Source organism: Oryx dammah, unplaced genomic scaffold (genome assembly GCF_014754425.2).
Source record: "Oryx dammah isolate SB20612 unplaced genomic scaffold, SCBI_Odam_1.1 HiC_scaffold_18, whole genome shotgun sequence".
In the NCBI taxonomy this organism is placed as follows: domain Eukaryota; kingdom Metazoa; phylum Chordata; class Mammalia; order Artiodactyla; family Bovidae; genus Oryx; species Oryx dammah.
This window is the reverse complement of record NW_024070202.1, coordinates 66592858-66615329: the sequence shown is the minus strand read 5'-3', so window position 1 is coordinate 66615329 and position 22472 is coordinate 66592858. Positions and strand designations below refer to the sequence as shown.

The following is a 22472-nucleotide window of genomic DNA, read 5'->3' as shown; positions in this document are numbered from 1 at the left end:
GCAATATCTGTCTTCCTCTTGATTTGGATGTGTGATGTGATTGGATATACTAAGAGTGATCCATGGAGTATTATGTGATTGAAGTGGTTTATGGATGGAAGAAGCCTGGGGGCCATTGTTCTCAGACTGCACTCTCAGTGTTTAGTCCTTACCACTGCTGTTACCCTTTCGTCTTATTTAGAATTGAGCAAAAAAGCTCAATTTTGCTTATCCCCCCACGTAAATGGTAACACTTGTTCATATATGTTTTGCCCTCCTCCAGGGGATCTTCCCAACCCAGAAATCGAACCCAGGTCTTATGCACTGTAGGTGAATTCTTTACCATCTGAACCACCAGGGAAGCCCCAAGAAGATCATGGTCTAGTGGAAATCTTTCTCAACTGTGAAAATGCCCTTCTAGCTAAATTTGTGATTTTGACCTTTAAGCTTTTATATGGTTATTCTGAGGCTGTGGCTTAACAGGCCTTAGAGGGAGGGACCACATTGCATGTAGCGGGTCCGTTGGAATAGTTATATGTTACTGATCACTTTCAGGGAAAATTTCACAGAAAAGAAGGGACCGAAGGGTGGTGAAAAGGCCCTTCCAGCTAAATTTGTGATTTTGACCTTTAAGCTTTTATGTTGTTATTCTGAGGCTGTGGCTTGACAAGGCTTAAAGGGACCACATTGCATATAACTGGTCCCTTGGTGTCGTTGGATGCTACCAATCGCCCTCAGGGAAAGCTTCACAGAAAAGGAGGGACCAAAGGGTTGGTGAGATCAGCTTGGACAGGAGTACGTGTGAGAGAACAGAAGAGACCCTCAGTGAAGAAACCAGCAGGACTAAAAAGGAGGGTTCTTTTCTGGGAGCAGGAGGATATACTGGTGTGTTGTTAGTATTAGATTAGATTAGTAAACCAAACCAAGTCTGAGAGTTTCAAATTGGTGTTGTAGGGAGTCTCTAAGATATAGTAGAAACCTTGCCCAATTTAAAATAATGTTATGTGTCTTTACCGAAAGTAAACAAGAAATCAATAACAGAAAGATGCAGGAACTCCCCAAACATTAGGAAATTAAACAGTAATACATCAAAATAACCTGTGGGTCAAAGAAGACTCCAAGAAAATTAGAGGATATTTTCAATTTAAATTGAAAACATAACAGTGGTTGGCCAGGGGTAAAGGATTGGGGGAAGGGCTTGGCTAAAAAACGAGTAGCACAAAAGAATTTTAAGAGGAGAATGATGGAATTTTTCTGTATCTTGAGTTGTTAGAGGATTATGTGTTTATCGAAACACAGAACTGTTAATCAAAGAAGAAATTTCACTATGCATAAATTTTAAAATACTAAAAAATTTAAGTCTTTAATGGAGTGCAGTTTTTAATATTTTAAAAAAATTTTTGAGTGATGTGTTTGGATAAACTACTCATCACAAGACTGCTGAGTAAAAAATAAGGGAAACTACAATGTGTTTTAGTCAGATGTATGTTTGACTCACAAGTAATCATTTGTTTGATTTGTATTTTAAAGAAATAAGGAGATCTCTAAAAATTTTGATTTAAAAATGATGGCTGTTATGAAATAAAAAAGGAATATATAGTTATAGTGCAGAATTAACTTGAGCTATGCCCTTTTATATCCAAATATAAGTGCATGTTTTTAAAGAAAAATTGTTCTCATTGAAAAAATATATATACCATCCATTGTTACTTGAACTGAAAAATGAATTGTGCAAATGATTACTATCGATTAAACATAAAAAGACATTTGCACTATGTGGGAAAAAAACCAAGCTGCTAACAGTTTTGCAATAATGATCTTCAAATTTTTAGTTCCTTTGAATAATGTTTTGTAGTTTTCAGAGTATTAGTTTTACACTTCTTTTGTCAAGTTTATTCTTGTTTTGTTCTTTTTGATACTATTGTAAATGAAATTATTTTCCTAATTTTATTTTCAGATTGTTCATTGTAATTTTATAGAAATACACTTGATACACGTATATTGGTCTTAAATCTTGCAGCTTTGCCAAACAAATTATAATAGTTTTAAAAGTGATTCCTTTAAAAAAAAAACATATATATATATACATTAGCATGTCTGAGAACAGAGGTAGATTTGTTTCTTCCTTTCCAGTCTGAATGCTTTTTATATAATTCTGTACTCTAATTGCCCTGGCTAGAACCGCCAATACAGTGTTGCTTAAAAGTGGTGAGAGTAAGTATCTTTGTTTTATTCCTGATTTCATGGGAAAAGCATCTGGTCTTTGGTGGCTCAGACGGTAAAGAATCTGCCTGTAATGCGGGAGACCTGGGTTCAATCCCTGGGTCGGGAAGATTCCCTGGAGAAGGGAATGGCAACCTACTCCAGTATTCTTGCCTGAAGAATCCCATGAGCAGAGGAGCCTGGTGGGCTGCAGTCCATGGGATCACAGAGTCTGACAAGATTGAGAGACTAACATAATGTTAGCCTTGGGTCTTTGTAGATGTCTTTATCAGGTTGAAGACGTTCCCATTATACCTAGTTTTTAAAAAAGAATTTTTATGAAAGAGTGTTAGATTCTGTCAAGTATGTTTCCTACATTTACTGAGATAATCATGTGATACCTTTTTAGAAATATTTTATTTGCAAAAAAAATCTAGCTCAGGTTTGAAGTAAGAAGTGGACTTCTATTATTGCATGTAACTGGAAAGTCCAGAAGGTATCTTATCTGTAGGTATGACACAGTCTGACTGAGGTGTTCAAAACCTGTCATCTAGCTTTGCTTCCTCTTCCTGACTCCCTCCTGTCCCTTCACCCCCTTTCCTTGTACCTGTCAACGTGTTTATGTCCATGTGATGGCACAGTGACTGCCAGTGGTGGCCCCAGGCAAACACCTGAGACCAAAGAGAAAAGAGAGAGAGTCTCCATTTCCTTCCACCTTTCCCCAGTCCTAGCAAAAGTCCCAGAATTATTTCTGGTTGGGCCACTTGCCTGTCTTGGAACATAGCTCTGAGGAAAGAGGATGTGAAGCTCTAGTTAAGCCTGAATCACATGCCCACCTTGGGGCTTCTCAGCCCCATCAAAACTACATGGAAAGAGTGTGGAGAAGGGGGTCTTCAGTAACAGAAATGTAGGAGGTGGATGCCTGGTGGCCAAAAGTAAATGTCCACTTTACCTTCTACAGTGAAATAATCCAAGATAATACAAAATGTGTGAAATTGACATTTAAATACCCCATCCTTGGCAGCAGTAGCTTGTAGGTTCTAAAACTTTTCCTACTCATTGAAGTTTCTCAGCTAATCTTCCTAGCAGGGAGTTTGGCTGACACAGCATTCCATCTCCAGTAGGGGATGGCAAAAAAAGGGAGTGGGGTTCCACGGGAAGATAGTCTAATGGTGATTGAGTGAATCAGGGACTGGTACAGACCCATAGTTTTTAACCGCTCTTTTGTTACCTTGAGTATTTTATTGTTTTCAAGTGTATTAATCAGGGTTTTCCAGAGAAACAGAACCGTGTATTTCCATATGAGGAGTTTTATGATAGAAATTGGCTCATGTCGTTATGGAGACTGTAAAGTCCTAAGTCTGCTCTCTGCAAGCTGGAGAACTAGGAAGGCTGGTAGCTCAATTCAGTCAGAGTTCACAGGCCTGAGAATCGAGGGTGGTGGTCACATCTCAGGTAGAGAGCAGATTCCGCCTTCCTCTGCCTTTCTGTACTATTCAAGCCCTCATTAGATTGGATGCTGTCCACCTGCATTGGTGAGGGCAATCTTTACTCAGGCTGCTGCTGCTGCTAAGTCGCTTCAGTCCACTGATCCAAATGCTAATGTCTCCCAGAGACCTCTTCATAGACACAACCACAAATGTTTTACCAGCAATCTGGACATCGGTAGGCCAGTCAAACTGATATATAAAATTAATCATCACTGTAAACCAAGGTAACAGCAGATTAATTTAAAGCAGGAAGTAGATTAATGGCCTCTTCATCATCCATGCCTCTTTTCTCATGCAGTTCATCCATCATTCCTAAGGTATATACGGGCTTCCCAAGACAGGACATCTTGAAAGAGTGTGTTCTCTACACTACTCTGGGCTCTCTATTTGTTATTTGGTTCCAGAGTCATATCTGACTCTTGGAGCCCCGTGGACTGTCACCTTCCAGGCTCCTCTGTGCGTAGGACTTCCCAGGCAAGAATACTGGAGTGAGTTGTCATTTCCTTCTCCAGGGGATCTTCCTGACCCAGGGGTTGAACCCACGTCTGTGTGTTGGCAGGCAGAAACTTTACTACTGAGCCACCCAGGGAAGCACGGTTTCTCCACTGCTCTGCCATTAAGTCTTAGATAATGGGAATGAGACTTCTGTGGTCTCTTAATATGCCGTTTGAAATTCTAGAAACTTTATGCTTTAAAGAAAAGTTTTCTTGGTCATAGTTTTTCTAGTTACAAACTACAGAATAAAATAATTGAATCCCTTCTATTGTTACAACTTTTCATAGATAAATACGGAACCTGTTACAGAGAAGGTATTTTTACAGTTACTGTTATCATTTACAAGCTACTTTTAAAACACACTGTAGCTGTGCTTTGTGTGTGTGTATTTGTGCTATTTAACAGTTTTCAAATTCCTCAAGATAAACCTAGTCTTTACCACATTTTTTCAATTTTTAGACATTTTTCACATTCCAACAGCTCTGAAGCCAGGAAGCATCTGGGAATGAGATCATGTCATTGCTTAATGGGCAGGTTATTAAAAAAATTTTTTTTAATTGAAGGATAATTGCTTTACAGAATTTTGTTTTCTGTCAAACCTCAACATGAATCAGCCATAGGTATACATATATCTCCTCTCTTTTTAACCTCCCTCCCATCTCCCACCCCAACCCACCCCTCTAAATTGATACAGAACCCCTGTTTGAGTTTCCTGAGCCATATAGCAAATTTCCATCCACTATCTATTTTACATATGGTAATGTAAGTTTCCATGTTACTTTTTCTGTACATCTCACCCTCTCCTCTCCTCTCCCCATGTCCATAAGCCTGTTCTCTATGTCTGTTTCTGCATTGCTGCCCTGTAAATAAATTCTTCAGTACTGTTTTTTTAGACTCCATATATATGAGTTAGAATACAATATTTAGCTTTCTCTTTTTGACTTACTTCACTCTGTATAGTAGGTTCTAGGTTCATTCACCTCATCAGAATTGATTCAAATGCATTCCTTTTTGTGGCTGAGTAATATTCCATTGTGTATATGTACCACAGCTTCTTTATCCATTCATCTGTCGATAGACATCTAGGTTGCTTCCGTGTTCTAGCTATTGTATAGTGCTGTAATGAACAGTGGGATACATGTGTCTTTCAATTTTGGTTTCCTCAGGGTATATGCTTAGGAGTGGGATTGCTGGGTCATATGGTGGTTTTATTCTTAGTTTTTAATGAATCTCCGTACCATCTTCCATGGTGGCTGTATCAATTTACATTCCCACCAACAGTGCAAGAGGGTTCCCTTTTCTCCACACGCTCTCCAGCATTTATTGTTTGTAGACTTTTTGATGAGGGCCATTCTGACCAGTGTGAGGTGATATCTCATTGTAGTTTTGATTTGCATTTCTCTTGTAATGAACGATGTTGAGCATCTTTTCATGTATTTGTTAGCCATCTGTATGTCTTCTCTGGAGAAATGTCTAAGTCTTTTTCCCACTTTTTGATTGGGTTGTTTGTTTTTATGGCATTGAGTTGTGTGAGCTGATTCTATATTTTAGAAATTAATCCTTTGTCAGTTGTTTCATTTGCTGTTATTTTCTCCCATTCTGAGGGTTGTCTTTTCACCTTGCTTATAGTTTCCTTTCCTGTGAAAAAGCTTTTAAGTTTAATCAGGTCCCACTTGTTTACTTTTGTTTTTACTTCTGTTACTCTAGGAGGTGGGTCATAGAGGATCTTGCTTTAATTTATGTCATCGAGTGTTCTGCCTATGTTTTCCTCTAAGAGTTTTATAGTTTCTGGTCTTACATTTAGGTCTTTAATCCATTTTGAGTTTATCTTTGTGTATGGTGTTAGGAAGTGTTCTAATTTCATTCTTTTACATGTAGCTGTCCAGTTTTCCCAGCATGATTTATTGAAGAGGCTGTCTTTGCCCCATTGTATATACTCTTGTCTCCTTTGTCAAAGATAAGGTATCCACAGGTGCATGGGTTTATTTTTGGGCTTTCTATCTTGTTTCATTGCTCTATATTTCTGTTTTTGTGCCAGTACCATACTGTCTTGATGACTATAGCTTTGTGGTATAATCTGAAGTCAGGAAGATTGACTCCTCCAGCTCCATTCTTCTTTCTCAGGACAGCTTTGGCTATTCGGGGTCTTTTGGGTTTCCATATGAATTGTGAAATTTTTTGTTCTAGTTCTGTGAAAAATATCATTGGTAATTTGATAGGGATTGCATTGAATCTGTAGATTGCGTTTGGTAGTATAGTCATTTTCATAATATTGATTCTTCCATCCCAGGATCATAGGATATCTCTCCATCTGTTTATGTCATCTTTGATTTCTTTCATTAGTGTCTTATAATTTTCTGTGTACAGTTCTTTGGTCTCCTTAAGTAAGTTTATTCCTAGATATTTAATTCTTTTTGTTGCAGTGGTGAATGGGATTGATTCCTTAATTTCTCTTTCTGATTTTTCATTGTTGCTATATAGGAATACAGGTGATTTCTGTGGATTGATTTTGTATCCTGCAACTTTGCTAAATTCACTGATTAGTTCTAGTAATTTTCCAATACTATCTTTAGAGTTTTCTATGTACAGTATCATGTCACCTGCAAACAGTGAAAGCTTTACTTCTTCTTTTCCAATTTGAATTCCTTTTATTTCTTTTTCTTCTCTGATTGCTGTAGCTAGGACTTCCAGTGGTGAAAGTGGGCACCCTTGTTTTGTTCCTGATCTTTTGTTCCTGGGGGAATGCTTTCAGTTTTTCACCATTGAGAATAATGTTTGCTGTAGCCTTATCATGTATGGCCTTTACTATGTGAAGGTAGGTTAATTCTATATCCATTTTTTGAAGAGTTTTAATCATAAATGGGTGTTGAATTTTGTAAAAGGCTTTTTCTGCATCTATTGAGATTATCATATGGTTTTAATCTTTCAATTTGTTAATATGGTATATCACATTGATTTTGCATATGTTGAAGAATCCTCGCATTCCTGGAATACACCCATCTTATCATGATATATGAGTTTTTTATGTGTTGCTGGATTCTGTTGCTAAAATTTTGTTGAGGATTTTTGCATTTATATTCATCAGTGATATTGGCCTGTAGTTTTCATTTTTTGTGTTGTCTTTGTCTGGTTTTGATATCAGGGTGATGGTGGCCTCATAGAATGAGTTTGGAAATGTTCCTTCCTCTGCAATTTTTTGAAAGAGTTTTAGAAGGATAGGCATTAGCTCTTCTCTGAATGTTTGATAGAATTCTCCTGTGAAGCTATCTGGTCCTGAACTTTTGTTTCTGGGGAGATGTTTGATCACAGCTTCAATTTCAGTGCTTGTAATTGGGTTGTTCATGATTTCTAGTTCTTCCTGGTTCAGTCTTGGAAGATTGAACTTTTCTAAGAATCTGTCCATTTCTTCCAGGTTACCCATTTTATTGCCATATAGTTGTTCATAATAATCTCTTATAATCCTTTGTATTTCTGCATTGTCTGTTGTAACCTCTCCTTTTTCATTTCTAATTTTGTTGATTTGAGTCTTCTCTCTTTTTTTCCTTGATGAGTCTGGCTAAAGGCTTGTCAGTTTTATTTATCTTCTCAAAGAACCAGCTTTTAGTTTTTTAAATCTTTACTGTTGTTTCTTTCATTTCTTTTTCATTTATTTCTGCTGAGATCTCTGTGACTTATTTCCTTCTACTAATTTTGGGGTTTTTTTGTTCTTCTTTTTCCAGTTGTTTTAGGTGTAAAGTTAGGTTGTCTATTCGATGTTTTTCTTGTTTCTTTAGGTAGGATTGTATTGCTATAAACTTCCCTCTTAGAACTGCTTTTGCTGCATCCCATAGGTTTTGAGTTGTCGTGTTTTCATTGTCATTTGCTTCTAGAAATTTTTTGATTTCCCTTTTGATTTCTTCAGTATCCTGTTGGTTATTTAGAAATGTATTGTTAAATTTCCATGTGTTTGTGTTTCTTACAGTTTTTTTCTTGTAATTGATGTCTAGTCTCATAGCGTTGTGGTCAGAGAAGATGCTTGATACAATTTCAATTTTCTTAAATTTAGTGAGGCTTGATTTGGGACCCAAGATGTGGTCTGTCCTGGAGAATGTTTCATGTGCACTTGAGAAGAAGGTGTATTCTTTTGCATTTGGATGGAATGTCCTGAAGATATCAATGAGATCCATCTCATCTAATGTATCATTTAAAACTTGTGTTTTCTTATTAATTTTCTGATTTGATGATCTGTCCATTGGTGTGAGTGGGGTGTTAAAGTCTCCTACTATTATTGTGTTACTGTCAATTTCTTCTTTTATGTCTGTTAGTGTTTGTCTTATGTATTGAGGTGCTCCTATATTGGGTTCATCGATATTTACAATTGTTATGTTTCCTTTTGGTTGATCCCTTGATCATTATGTAGTGTCCTTCCTTATCTCTTGTAATCTTTATTTTAAGGTCTATTTTGTCTGATATGAGGATTGCTACTCCAGCTTTCTTTTGCTTCCCATTTGCATGGAATATACTTTTTCATCCTCTCACTTTCAGTCTATATGTGTCCTGAGATCTGAAATGAGTTTCTTGTAGACAGCATATATATGGGTCTTGTTTTTGTATCCATTCAGCCAGTCTGTATCTTTTGGTTGGAACATTTAATCCACTTATATTTAAAGTAATTATTGATATATATGTTCCTATTGCCATCCTGGGGTTGATTTTGTAGATCTTTTTTCTTCTCTTGTATTTCTTGGCTATATAAGTCCCTTTAACATTTGTTGTAAAACTGGTTTGGTGGTACATGATGCTGTTAACTTTTGCTTGTCTGAAAAACTTTATTTCTCCATCAATTTTGAATGAGATCCTCGCTGGGTACTGTAAGCTTGGTTATAGATTTTTCCCTTTTGATACTTTAAATATATCCTGCCATTCCCTTCTGGCCTGAAGAGTTTCTGCTGAAAGATCAGCTGTTAAGCGTATGGGGTTTCCCTTGTATGTTATTTGTTGCTTCTCCCTTGCTGCTTTTAATATTCTTTCTTTGTGTTTAGTTTTTGTTAGTTTGATTAGTATGTTTCTTGGTGTGTTTCTCCTTGGGTTTATCCTAGTCCTTATCTTTGTGCTTCTTGGACTTGATTATTTCCTTTTCCATGTTGGGGAAATTTTCAACTACTATTTCTTCAAAAATTTTCTCATACCCTTTCTTTTTCTCTCCTTCTTCTGGGACCCCTATAATTCTAATGTTGGTGTGTTTGATATTGTCCCAGAGGTCTCCGAGACAATCCTCAGTTCTTTTCATTCTTTTTACTTTATTCTGCTCTTCAGAAGTTATTTCCACCATTTTATCTTCCAGGTCACTGATTTGTTCTTCTGCTTCAGATATTCTGCTATTGATTCCTTCTAGAATATTTTTAATTTCAGTAATTGTGTTGTCTCTGTATGTTTATTCTTTAATTCTTCTAGGTCTGTGTTAACTGATTCTTGCATTTTCTCCATTTTGTTTTCAAGGTTTTTGATCATCTTTACTGTCATGATTCTGAATTCTTTTTCAGGTAGTTTGCCTATTTCCTCTTCATTTATTTGGACTTCTCTGTTTCTAGTTTGTTCCTTCATTTGTGTAGCATTTCTCTGCCTTTTCATTATTTTTTTTTAATTAATTGTGTTTGAGGTCTCCTTTTCCCAGGCTTCAAGGTTGAATTCTTTCTTCCTTTTGGTTTCTGCCCTCCTAAGGTTGGTCAGTGGTTTGTGTGAGCTTCTTATAGGGTGAGATTTGTGCTGAATTTTTGTTTGTTTTTCCTCTGATGTGCAAGGCTGAGTGAGGTGGTAATCCTGTTTGCTGATGATTGGGTTTGTATTTTGGTTTTGTTCATTGTATGGGTGAGGCGTTCTGCACAGGGTGCTACTGGTGGTTGGGTGATGCAGGGTCTTGTATTCAAGTGTTTTCCTTTGTGTTAAGTTCTCACTATTTGATTCTCCCTAGGGTTAGTTCTCTGGTAATCTTGGTCTTAGAGTCAGTGCTCCCGCTCCAAAGGCTCAGGGCTTGATCTCTGGTCAGCAACGAAGATTCCACAAGTGGTTTGTTATGGCATTAAGGGAGATTAAAACAAATATCCAAAAACGAGAAACCAAAGGTGAACCCCAGACAAATGGCTGTTACAAAATCAGGCAAATAATAATTAAAATAATGGAACGTACACATATACATATACACCCATGAGCAAAGTGAAAACAGTTAAAAAAAAATAAAGTATAGTAGATCGACCCAGCAAACAAAGTAAATAAAAAATTATATTTACTATTTAAGAACGAAACTAACTAAAGCACAGAACAAAACAAAACTAAAGCAAGGTGCCAAGTTGGTAATAAAGTAATGAAAATAAAACTAACAAATATGTTGAGAGGAAAGGAAGGAAAGAAAGGATATGCGAAGTTAAATAGAGGCAGATGAAGAAGATTTATATACATTAAAGATTAACTGCAAGAGGAAAAGAACCGTAGGAAAGGCAAACAAAGGAGTAAATGTAGAAAAAATATAATAGGTTTTTCAAAAAAATTAAAAATCATATTATAAAAAAGAAAAAAAATGGAAGAAGAAAGAAAAAAGGGAAAAAAGAGGAAAATTCCAGAGAACTGCAAAAGCCCAATGTAGAGGCAGAGGCTTAGAGCAACAATAAAAAGTGTGACTGAATATACGCATATACATATACACCCATAAACAAAATCAAAACAGTTCAACAAAAATAAAGTACAATAGACAGACCTGGCAAACAAAGGAAACCAAAAATTATACCTACCAGAACAAAACTAACTTAAGCACAAACTGTAAAACACAACTAAAGCAAGGTGCCAATTGGGGAATAAAGCAATGAAAATAAAACTAACAAATATGTTGAGAGGAAAGGAAAGGAAGAAAGGAAGAATAGGTACGTGAAGTTCAATAGTGGTAGATGAAGATTTATATACATTAAAGTTTAACTGCAAGGGGAAAAGAACAGTAGGAAAGACAAACAAAGGAGTAAATGCAGAAAAAATATAATAGGTTTAAAAAATTAAAATTATAGAAAAGAAAAACAGAAGAAGAAAGAAAAAAAGGGAAAGAAAGGAAAACTCCACAGAAATGCAAAAGCCCAACGTAGAGGCAGTGGTTTATAACAACAATAAAAAGTGTGACTGAATATACACATACATATACACCCATAAGCAAAATCAAAACAGTCCAACAAAAATAAAGTAGAATAGATTGACTGGCGAACAAAGGAAATAAAAAATTATATCTACCAGAACAAAACTAACTAAAGTACAAACTGGGAAACAAAGCTAGAGCAAGGAGCCAGTTGGGGAATAAAGCAATGAAAATAAAACTAACAAATATGTTGAAAGGAAAGGAAAGAAAGAAAAGAAGGAAACAATAGATATGCAAAGTTAAATAGGGGTAGATAAAGAAGATTGTATACATTAAAGATTAACTGCAAGGGGGAGAGAACAGTAGGAAAAGCAAGCAAAGGAATAAATGTCTAAAATATAATAATAGGTTTTAAAAATTAAAATGAAAGCAAGAAAGGAAAACTTCACAGAACTACAAAAGCCCAGGGTAGAGAAGCTCAAAAGCCTAATTAGATTTCATAGTGCCAGTGAAATCAACAACTACAACGGGGTGGGGTGGGGATGGGGGAAGGAAAACAAGAAAAAATCCAAAAGAATCTACAGAGCAAGTCAAAACATAAGAATAATAAATGTTTTTCTTAAGTCACTGTTGTCAGAGTCCTTTCCCTCACTGGTAGTCACAGTCCACCTCACCTCCCCAGGATGCCCTCCAACACTGTGCTGATCTCTGGACAGGCTGTAGGGGCATCTCAGATTCTAATCCAGTCCTGCTCCTATGTGTTCTTGCCTCCAATGTCCACAGCTATCAGAACTAGCGCGTTTTCTTTTGTGGGAGCTCGCAATGACCTTTTATATATTCCTTAGACAGAGTCTGCCTAGTTGGTCACGTGGATTTAATCTGCAGCTTACACAGCTGGTGGGAAAGTTGGGTCTTCTTCCTTAGCCACACTGCCCCTGGGTTTCAATTGTGGTTTTATTTCCAACTCTGCATGTGGGTCGTCCACTGGGGTTTGCTCCTGAGGCTGCCCTGAAAGACTGGGGTTTGCCCCTGTGAGGGCCAGGTGTGGAGGTGGTACAGCTGCTTGGGTCGCAGGTGTTCTGGCAGCAGCAGGTACTCAGGGGAGTTGGCGGCTAGAGCAGCAGGAAATACAGTGCTCTAGAAGGGTATGCAACCAGTATTGGGCAATATGCTCCAGTATTCTTGCCTGGAGAATCCCCTGCCCTGACAGGCCACAGTCTACAGGGTCACGAAGAGTTGGACACCACCAAAGTGACCCTTCGTGCATAGACTCAAGACTTTTTTTTGCCTGTGGCAGCTCTGCCCTAGTGAGAGTTGAGCGCACAGGTGGTGCAGCTGCTTGGCTTGCAGGGACTCTGGTGGCACCAAGTGTGCAGGGACAGGGACTGCCTCCGCCGCAGGAGTTACGGCCCTATCAGAGTCTTTTCTCGAGCCTCTTGTACCTGGTGATAAGAAGGCATCTTTGGCCAGTCTTTCTCCATAGCTCCTCCCATTCAGGCACTTAGAGGACTCCCTCGCCTGGGCTCCTTCTCTGTTCGGTGCATCAGGCACATAGAGGGTCCCCCTTGGCTGGGGTCCTAGTCTGTAGATTGGCGTGTCAGGCACTTAAAGGAGCACGCTGGGTGGCGTTCTGCTCTGTACTTCACAGTGCATCAGGCATTTGATAGGCCAGCTTCTCCATTGTTCAGCTGCGGATGCTGGCCTGTGGGGAGAGAGAGGCTATGGTGATGGCTCCACCCGCTATGCGTGACTCAGCAATATCGCCTTGCTTCCATGGCTGCCAGGCTTTCCTCCACCGCCATTTCCCACCACAGCCTCCTCCTTCACATCCCCTTGATCCGTCTCTCCACAGTCAACATCAGCCCCTGCCCTGGGGTTGCTCCACAGTCCCCAAACCCCAGCTTCCAGAAGGCCCTCCTCCCTGTCCGCGGAATGTATGGCTGCGGCAAGACTGTCTGATTCTCATTGCCTTTAGGCCGCCCCGGGTCAGCTGTTTCAGTGTTAATGTTACTCCTCTGACTCAGACAGCTGCCCCCTGCTTCAGTTCCCCCACCCTCCGAGGGCAGGTCCAGTCCTGCTAACTCTCCTGTTTTTCCACCTGGTTCCTTCATCCTTCCGAGTTTTGCGTGGGTCTGTATATTCTTTCCCGCTGGTCAGGTACTCCTGTCTGCTCTCAGCTGGTGTTCTGCATGCACTTCTGTGTCTGAAGGTGTCTTCCTGATGTATCTGTGGAGAGAGATGTACTTCACATCCACCTACTCCTTTGCCATTTTCTTCTTCCCAAGTTTTTTTTTTTTTAATTGAAGTATAGTTGATTTACATGGTGTTAGATTCTAGTATACAGCAAAATGATTCAGATATATATATTATATATATACACTTTTTCACATTATTTTCCATTATAGGTTGTTAGAAGACATTGCAAACAGTTCTCTATATGAAACAGTAGGACCTTGCCATTTATCTGTTTTCTATATAGCAGTTTGTATCGGCTAATCCCAAACTCCTAATTGATCCCTTCCCCGCCCCCTTTCCCCTTTGGTACCAAAAGTTTGTTTGCTATGTTTGTGAGTCTGTTTCTGTTTTGTAAGTAAATTCGTTCATTTCATATTTTAGATTTCACATGTAAGTGATATCATATGGTATTTGTCTTTCTCTGTCTGATTTACTTCACTTGGTATGATAATCTCTAGGTCCAACCATGTAGCTGCAAATGGCATTATTTCATCCTTTTCTATTTCTGAGTAGTATGCCACTGTGTACACATACCACATCTTCTTTATCCGTTCATCTGTCGATGGATGTTTAGGTTGCTTCCACGTCTTGGCTGTTGTGAGTAGTGCTGCTGTGAACATAGGGGTGCGTGTATTGTTTTAAATTAGAGTTTTTTCCAGATATATGCCCAGGAGTGGTTTTACTGGATCATATGGTAACTCTTATTTTTAATTTTTTAAGGAACCTCCATACTGTTTTCCATAGTGACTGTTCCAATTTACATGCCCACCAACCCAGTGTAACAAGAGTTCCCTTTTCTCTACACCCTCTCCAGTCTACAGTTTATTATTTGTAGACTTTTTAATGATGGCCATTAAAGAGGAGAGTGAGAAAGCTGGCTTAAAACTCAACATTCAGAAAACTAAGATCATGGCATCTGGTCCCATCACTTCATGGCAAGTAGATGGGGAAACAATGGAAACAGTGACAGACCTTATTTTCTTGGGCTCCAAAATTACCACAGATGGTGACTGCAGCCATGAAACTAAAAGACACTTGCTCCTTGGTAGAAAAGCTGTGACCAACCTAGACAACATATTAAAAAGCAGAGACATTACTTTGCCTACAAAGGTCCGTGTAGTCAAAGCTATGGTTTTTCCAGTAGTCATGTATGAGTGTGAGAGTTAGACTATGAAGAAAGCTGAGTGCTGAAGAATTATGCTTTTGAACTGTGGTATTGGAGAAGACTCTTGAGAGTCCCTTGGACTGCAGGGAGATCCAACCAGTCCATCCTAAAGGAAATCAGTCCTGAATATTCAGTGGAAGGACTGATCCTGAAGCTGAAACTCCAGTACTCTGGCCACCTGATGTGAAGAACTGACTCACTGGAAAAGCCCTGCTGCTGGGAAAGATTGAGGGCAGGAGCAGGGGATGACAGAGAATAAGATGGTGGGATGGCATCACTGACTCGATAGACATGAATTTGAGCAAGCTCCGGGAGTTGGTGATGGACAGGGAAGCCTGGCGTGCTGCAGTCCATGGGATTGCCAAGAGTCGGACACGACTGAGTGTCTGAACTGATTGTGACCAGTGTGAGGTGGTACCTCATTACTGTTTTGATTTGCATTTCTCTGATAATTAGCGATGTCGAGCACTTTCTCATGTGCCTGTTGGCCATCTATATGTCTTCTTTGCAGAAATGCCTCTTTAGGTCTTCTGCCCATTTTTTGATTGGGTTGTTTGGTTTTTGTTGTTGAGTTGTATTAGCTATTTGTATATTTTGGAAATTAAGCCTTGTCAATCATATCATATACAAATACTTCAGTTTATCTTAAAATTGATGGTATCTGATGGTTAATTTTTTGTGTCAACTCACCTGGGCCATGGAGTGCATAGACATTTGACTAATCATTCTGGTTGTGTCTGAGGGTGTTTCTGGATGGGATTAATACTTGAATTGGTAAACATAGTAAAGTAGATTTCTTTTCCTAACGTGAATGGGTCCCATCCAAAGACCTAAATAGAACAAAAAAGGAGTAAGGGGTAATAGCTCTTCCTGCTTGACTGTTGAGCAGGAACTTTGGTCTTTTCCTGTTTTTTCACTCTCGCTGAAACGTTGACTCTTCTTGGGTCTCAAGCCTCCTGACTTTGGACTGGAATTACAAGTTGGCTCTCCTGATTCTCTAGCTTGCTGACTGCAGGTGTTGGAATTTCTCAGGCTCTGTAATGCATGAGCAAATTCCTTATAATAAATTATGTGTAGATATGCCTACATTTCTCTGGAGAATGAAGACTAATGTAGGTGAGGTCCGAAATTTGATAAAATATGATCATTGAGGGTACGTTGAATTCCCTCTACTTGAGAGTCACAGTGGGTTTGGAGAATGTTTCACACCGAACATAATCATGGAAGTTGAGTTGTAAGTGCAAAGATGCTGCTGTTCTATACCAGGATAGCTATTTGGCAATGGGGAGTCAGGGTTTGGGAGTTGTTACGCCAGGAGGGACAGTGTTAGAAAGACAGGTTTCTTCCCAGCTCTGTTGTGTACTTCTTCTGTGACTGTAGGTAGGTCACTTAATCTGTCTGGGATTGTCTTCCTTTTCTGTGAAAGAGCTGGTTGGCCTAGGTGATTTCAGACTCCTTTTCCATTTCTCAGTCTTGGCAGTTGGTTGTTCTGTTTCAGTGAGGGGAGATGCATAAGGTGCAAATAATGACTGGCAGAGGGCTCCAGTATCACCAGTAATATCCAACTCCTGGAGTGCTGATTGATCAGTTTGATTTCTTGAATTGAAATGTTTGTGTCAAGAACAGTAGCTTTCAGGTTTGTTTGCATAGAATTTGAAACCAGGGCCAGGAAGCATCACTTTCTGAGACAAAATTTGCAAGTTCATCCCAAGAGGTTTTCCATCCAATAATTGACTTGTGTGGGTGTTGAGTTAAGGCCTTGGGACTCCTGACATCCAGTAAAGGGTCTAGGTCCTTCCCTGTCAGTCGTTCCCTGACATTACTATTTTGACATCAATAGATGACTTACGTATTTACTTGGTGTGAATCTGTCCCCAAAGGCCCATCAGGTGTGTACCTGAGCCGCCCTTGGGGCCCTGCCCAAAGTCCCTACCAACCTTCTCTCTGACTGTCTCAGCCATAGAAGAGTCCAGTGAGAGAAATGTATCCTTAAAGGGCTGTGGCATTTCAGAGAGAGAGAGAAAAAAAAAATCTGACAGAGGAGACTGACAAGGCTTACACAAGAGATAGTCAGGGATGACATTTTGGGAAGAAGTCCAATTTGAGCGAAAGCTCTGAAGCAGGCATACAACAAGTGAGTTTGGTGTGACTAGAATATAGGTTGTGTAAGAGGACTAGATAAGATGTGAGTTTCCACTGAATACGATTTGTCCTCTGAAATTCTCTGAAGTAAAAACAGTTAAGCTCATGAATGTTTTAAGATTATTCCATTTCAGTGAATCAGTACCAAATAGTAAATTAAAGTTGTCTTTTCCTAGAAATCATATGACCCTAGGCAGGCCTGTTAGATAGCACTTTGTGTAATGTTGAAAGGTCAGTATAATCCTTTGTCTCATTTTTAGGTTCAGAATAATTTTTCTTAACCAGAGGGAAAGAGAGTGTGTGTTACCAGTAATGTTTGGAAAACAACAATCTTTAATATTAGAAAAATTAAAAACCAAAGATTACTAGTACTGTATTAGGGGGAGAAAGGAATAAAAATCATCAGTAATCCCATTACTTAGAGAATCATCACTATATTTATTGCTGTTCCTTCCAGACTTCTATGCAAAAATGAGATCAGATATACAGATCTTTTCTAGCTTCTTTTTTCCCATAGAATTTTCCCCCAGAAGGTAAGTTCCTTGGAGCTGGAATCCAGCATCCTTTGTTAGGTCCTATTCTGTGTCCTGGGAAGCAGTAATTGAGACTATGCTCTTGCTTCTGTTTGCAGGTTGGCAGCCTCGGTGGTTCCTTCTCTGTGGAGGGATATTATCTTACTATGATTCTCCTGAAGATGCCTGGAAAGGTTGCAAAGGGAGCATCCAGATGGCAGTCTGTGAAATTCAAGGTGAGAAGCCAAGAGATTTGCAGGGTTTATTTTTGTTTCTCCCCGAAGATTAAAAAAAAAAAAAGCATTGGTTTCTTAAGCCTTTCTGTGCTGCTTCCAAAGTATAGACAAAGATATGTTATGTTTCCCCCCTCAAAAAAAACCTTGCAAGGAAGACCTCAAACTGCAGGTAGTTTTTACAGGAAGATTGGTTAAGAGGTAGTGAAAATAAGTGAGAGCAGTTTATTAGTCACACATCTAGTACCGTTTCACAGTCTCCTGCTCACCTGGCACTGGGGGCAGTTGTCCAACCTTGTGTTTTTACTGTAACATCAAACACTTGTGTGTTTGAATCAGGACACACACCTACCTTCTCACCACCACGAAGATACTCTAAACTAAACAAGCAAACACCTAACAGACCTACCAACAGCCTTTACTTCTTGGTTTTAGGAATCTTAGGATGTGCTGGGAGGGTGTGGCTCAGAAACCGATTAGAACGGAATTAGGAGCACACGACTTGGAGGGTGAAGGAGAGTGTGGCTTGCTTGTTTCTTCTCCTAAAGGCTCTAAGGGAATTGTCACATTTTTTACATAATGAGTGAAGAAAGGTAGAAAAGGAAAAGTACTGTGTTTTTGATTGCTTTCCAGTTGTCACATTTTTAATATGACACGTAAAGGAAGGTAGAAGAGTAAAAATACTCTGTTCAGCTGCTTTCCAGTAACCCAAGGAGATAAAGAGCACATCCTTACTTGTTTGCATCAAGCCTTTATGGCTGCAGAGCAGCATGCTTTACACACACACAGGCCAAAAGAGAGATTTTTCCTCTCTGCGCTTCTAAAAGATACTGAGGAAATTTAAGTGCTTATTTTTTAGGCCAAAGTCTTGGTGAGACCTTGGAGCCAATTGCAAAGTTTTCCTTCTTCATCAGCAGAGACCTCTAGGAAGAGATAAATAAACCAGGAGAAGTTGTGAGGGCTGGCATCCTCTTTTGGAAGAAGTCCTCAGTGACTGGCCCCAGTAAAGCTCAGGAGTTTGGGTAGAGTAGAGGCTACCCAGACAGGGCTCTTCTGGGTCTCTGACCTCCCTCTGCCTTGCTCCCAGTTCATTCTGTAGATAACACACGCATGGACCTGATCATCCCTGGGGAGCAGTATTTCTACCTGAAGGCCAGAAGTGTGGCTGAGAGACAGCGGTGGCTGGTAGCCTTGGGGTCAGCCAAGGCTTGCCTGACAGACAGTAGGACCCAGAAGGAAAAAGGCAAGTATTGGTTGTCCTCTGGCCTAGGAACACTGGGAATCACCTTGTGGCATCTCTGGCTTCCCATATTTGTTAGCTTGCTTCTGACCACCTAGCCACAGCCAGCTTTTTATGTCATGCAGGTGCTGTACATCTCAGTGGAGCCTAAACAACCTGTAGCTGACTCTTCTCTCTTAGCATGTCATAGTAGAAAGAGGGCAGGTTTTGGAGCCAGACACAAATGGGTTCAAATCATGGCTTTGTAGGGCACTGGCTTTGTGACCTTGGCATAGGACTTCTCTCATCTTCAGTTTCCTTATGTTTTAGAAAGAGGTAATTACCTACCTTACAAGAATTACCATGAGGATCAGTGATGATATAAAACTGCCAAGTACCTTATCTGGCACATAGTTGACTTTTGGTAAAGGGTAGCTGAGCCAGAGAAGCCTTAGATCTGAGTGTTTTTTGCCCTAACACCCTACTTTGCCCTCCTTTGTCCTGGGGTGGATGGCTGCTTAATTGTCAGATTCCTGCTGCTTAATGCTCATTAACTCAACATCATTAGGTCTCCTGAGAACCATGGCATAACTTTCTATCTGTCCTGGGTCACAAGGGCCAGAGCTCACTGCCTGAGCTCTGCCTTCCAACCCTGTATCCCTGAGTGTACACCTGGAAAGATTGGTAAGAGAGAGAGGGGCCTCTGGGAAAAGTGTTCAGGGACCTTTCTCGTGACACATAATGGCAGATGTGCTTCACTTTTCAGGTAGACACAGTAAGATGGGCTCTTGGTTGGTTTTCAATGCTGAAATACTGGAGTGGGTAGCCTATCCCTTCTCTAGCCGATCTTCCAGACCCAGGAATCGAACTGGAGTCTCCTGCATTGCAGGCCGATTCTTTACCAGCTGAGCTACAAGGGAAGCCCTTTTAATGCTAAGTCAAAAGCAAAATCTTGATCTATGAGCTCTGACTCATAGCAGGTAGAATGTGCTGGCTTTTTCACAGAGAAGAAAACAGAGGCAGTAATGACTGTAGCCAAGCTCTTAGTGCCAGGGTGAGTGGAGTGCCGAACTAGTGAAGAAGCAGCAGGCGTGCAGAGGGTGCCATTTGCCTTTCCAGGCAGCATGCTGGACCAGTCCTCTGATTCATGAGCTACCTTGTTAGTCGTAATTGCATGTTACAGACCACTGCTTCCCAGTTTTGAGCACCATGTTAGCAGAGAGATACCTGTGACCCCATTTTACAGATAGAAAAACTGGCAGAACTGAGCTCAAAACTCTGAACCTTTGACTCTGTTCCCAGTTCTGACACAATTGAATCAGAGGTATATGTCTCCTTCCTGTACTGGTGATTATTAAGATGATGCTGTGAAAGTGCTGCACTCAATATGCCAGCAAATTTGGAAAACTCAGCAGTGGCCACAGGACTGGAAAAGGTCAGTTTTCATTCCATTTCCAAAGAAAGGCAATGCCAAAGAATGCTCAAACTACCGCACAATTGCACTCATCTCACACGCTAGTAAAGTAATGCTCAAAATTCTCCAAGCCAGGCTTCAGCAGTACATGAACCGTGAACTCCCTGATGTTCAAGCTGGTTTTAGAAAAGGCTGAGGAACCAGAGATTAAATTGCCAATATCTGCTGGATCATGGAAAAAGCAAGAGAGTTCCAGAAAAACATCTATTTCTGCTTTATTGACTATGCCAAAGCCTTTGACTGTGTGGATCACAATAAACTGTGGACAATTCTGAAAGAGATGGGAATACCAGACCACCTAACCTGCCTCTTGAGAAATCTGTATTTAGGTCAGGAAGCAACAGTTAGAACTGGACATGGAACAACAGACTGGTTCCAAATAGGACAAAGAGTACGTCAAGGCTGTATATTGTCACCCTGCTTATTTAACTTATATGCAGAGTATATCATGAGAAATGCTGGACTGGAAGAAGAACAAGCTGGAATCAAGATTGCTGGGAGAAATATCAAGAACCTCAGATATGCAGATGACACCACCCTTATGGCAGAAAGTAAAGAGGAGCTAAAAAGCCTCTTGATGAAAGTGAAAGAGGAGAGTGAAAAAGTTGGCTTAAAGCTCAACATTCAGAAAACGAAGATCATGGCATCCGGTCCCATCACGTCATGGGAAATAGATGGGGAAACTGTGGAAAGTGTCAGACTTTATTTTGGGGGCCTCCAAAATCACTGCAGATAGTGACTGCAGCCATGAAATTAAAAGACGCTTACTCCTTGGAAGAAAAGTTATGACCAACCTAGATAGCATATTCAAAAGCAGAGACGTTACTTTGCTGACTAAGGTCCGTCTAGTCAAGGCTATGGTTTTTCCAGTAGTCATGTATAGATGTGAGAGTTGGACTGTGAAGAAGGCTGAGCGCTGAAGAATTGATGCTTTTGAACTGTGGTGTTGGAGAAGACTCTTGAGAGTCCCTTGGACTGCAAGGAGATCCAACCAGTCCATTCTGAAGGAGATCCACCCTGGGATTTCTTTGGAAGGAATGATGCTAAAGCTGAAGCTCCAGTACTTTGGCCACCTCATGTGAAGAGTTGACTCATTGGAAAAGACTCTGATGCTGGGAGGGATTGGGGCCAGGAGGAGGAGGGGACGACCGAGGATGAGATGGCTGGATGGCATCACGGACTCGATGGACGAGAGTCTGAGTGAATTCCGGGAGTTGGTGATGGACAGGGAGGCCTGGCGTGCTGAGATTGATGGGGTCGCAAAGAGTCGGACACGACTGAGCGACTGAACTGAACTGAACTGAGTCAAGAAATAATGTAGATTACTTCAGAAGGCTAGGAATCTCCTTTTTTCTGTTTTTCTTGCTCCCATAACTTCAGTTATATAGTATCTGTAGACCATAATATAAACATCTGACTCTGAACATAGATTATATTTTATCTGTATAGTATACTAACTAGTATATCAGTTATTTATTCTGATAATTACATTTTCATCATTTTGTTATTTAGAGTTTGCTGAAAACACTGAAAACTTGAAAACCAAAATGTCAGAATTAAGACTCTACTGTGATCTTCTTGTTCAGCAAGTAGATAAAACGAAAGAAGTGACCGCAGCTGGTGTGTCCAGTTCTGAGGTAAAACACCATTTGTCTTTGAAAAGTAGCACCAGGTGTTGCTTACCGGTGATGCACATTCTTACATAATCCATACCTTGGAATGTGCTGTTTTTCACAGAAAAAAAAGTGATAGACTTAAACAAAGGGAAGAAATGTATGCATTTCAGCATATGGAAGTATATAGTGTTGCTTCCTGGGAAGAAAATTCAGGACTAATTGATAATATTTGGAACTTTTAACTTTAGTACTAATGTACTAGAGTAAGTGTCTTCTCAGTTTGCATAACTTTTAAAAATACAGCCTTAACTGTCTGACAGCACCGTTTCTGTGCTACTGATGTGGCTCCTAAGATGACAGCATCTTGCATGTCAGGTATGTGTATCTGTTACCTCTTTTGAGACTGTAACAGGGTTTATTTCACCAGAGTAGACGTTCTGCTTTAGTATAGACTAGCGCTTTCAAAGATAGAGACACAGCTTTATTTCTCTCCATCATCAGCAAGGATTGAAACCTTTATCACTTATTAATGAAATTATTATTTTCTCATTCTAAAACATATATTAAAAGATGTATCTGGTGTTAATCTATGTATTGAATGGTTCACATTAACCAGG

The 22472-nt window shown here is 39.8% G+C and overlaps 1 protein-coding gene across 1 annotated transcript in view; it reads left to right on the top strand.

Annotated features, from left to right (window-relative positions):
• Positions 1-22472, top strand: part of PLEKHA8 (pleckstrin homology domain containing A8) — a 69004-nt gene that overhangs the window by 6345 nt on the left and 40187 nt on the right. Inside the window, exons 2-4 of the mRNA XM_040259704.1 lie at positions 17433-17549; positions 18634-18789; positions 21752-21876. Of these exons, the coding sequence (XP_040115638.1) occupies positions 17433-17549; positions 18634-18789; positions 21752-21876 (398 nt within the window). The remainder of the gene's footprint in view (positions 1-17432; positions 17550-18633; positions 18790-21751; positions 21877-22472) is intronic.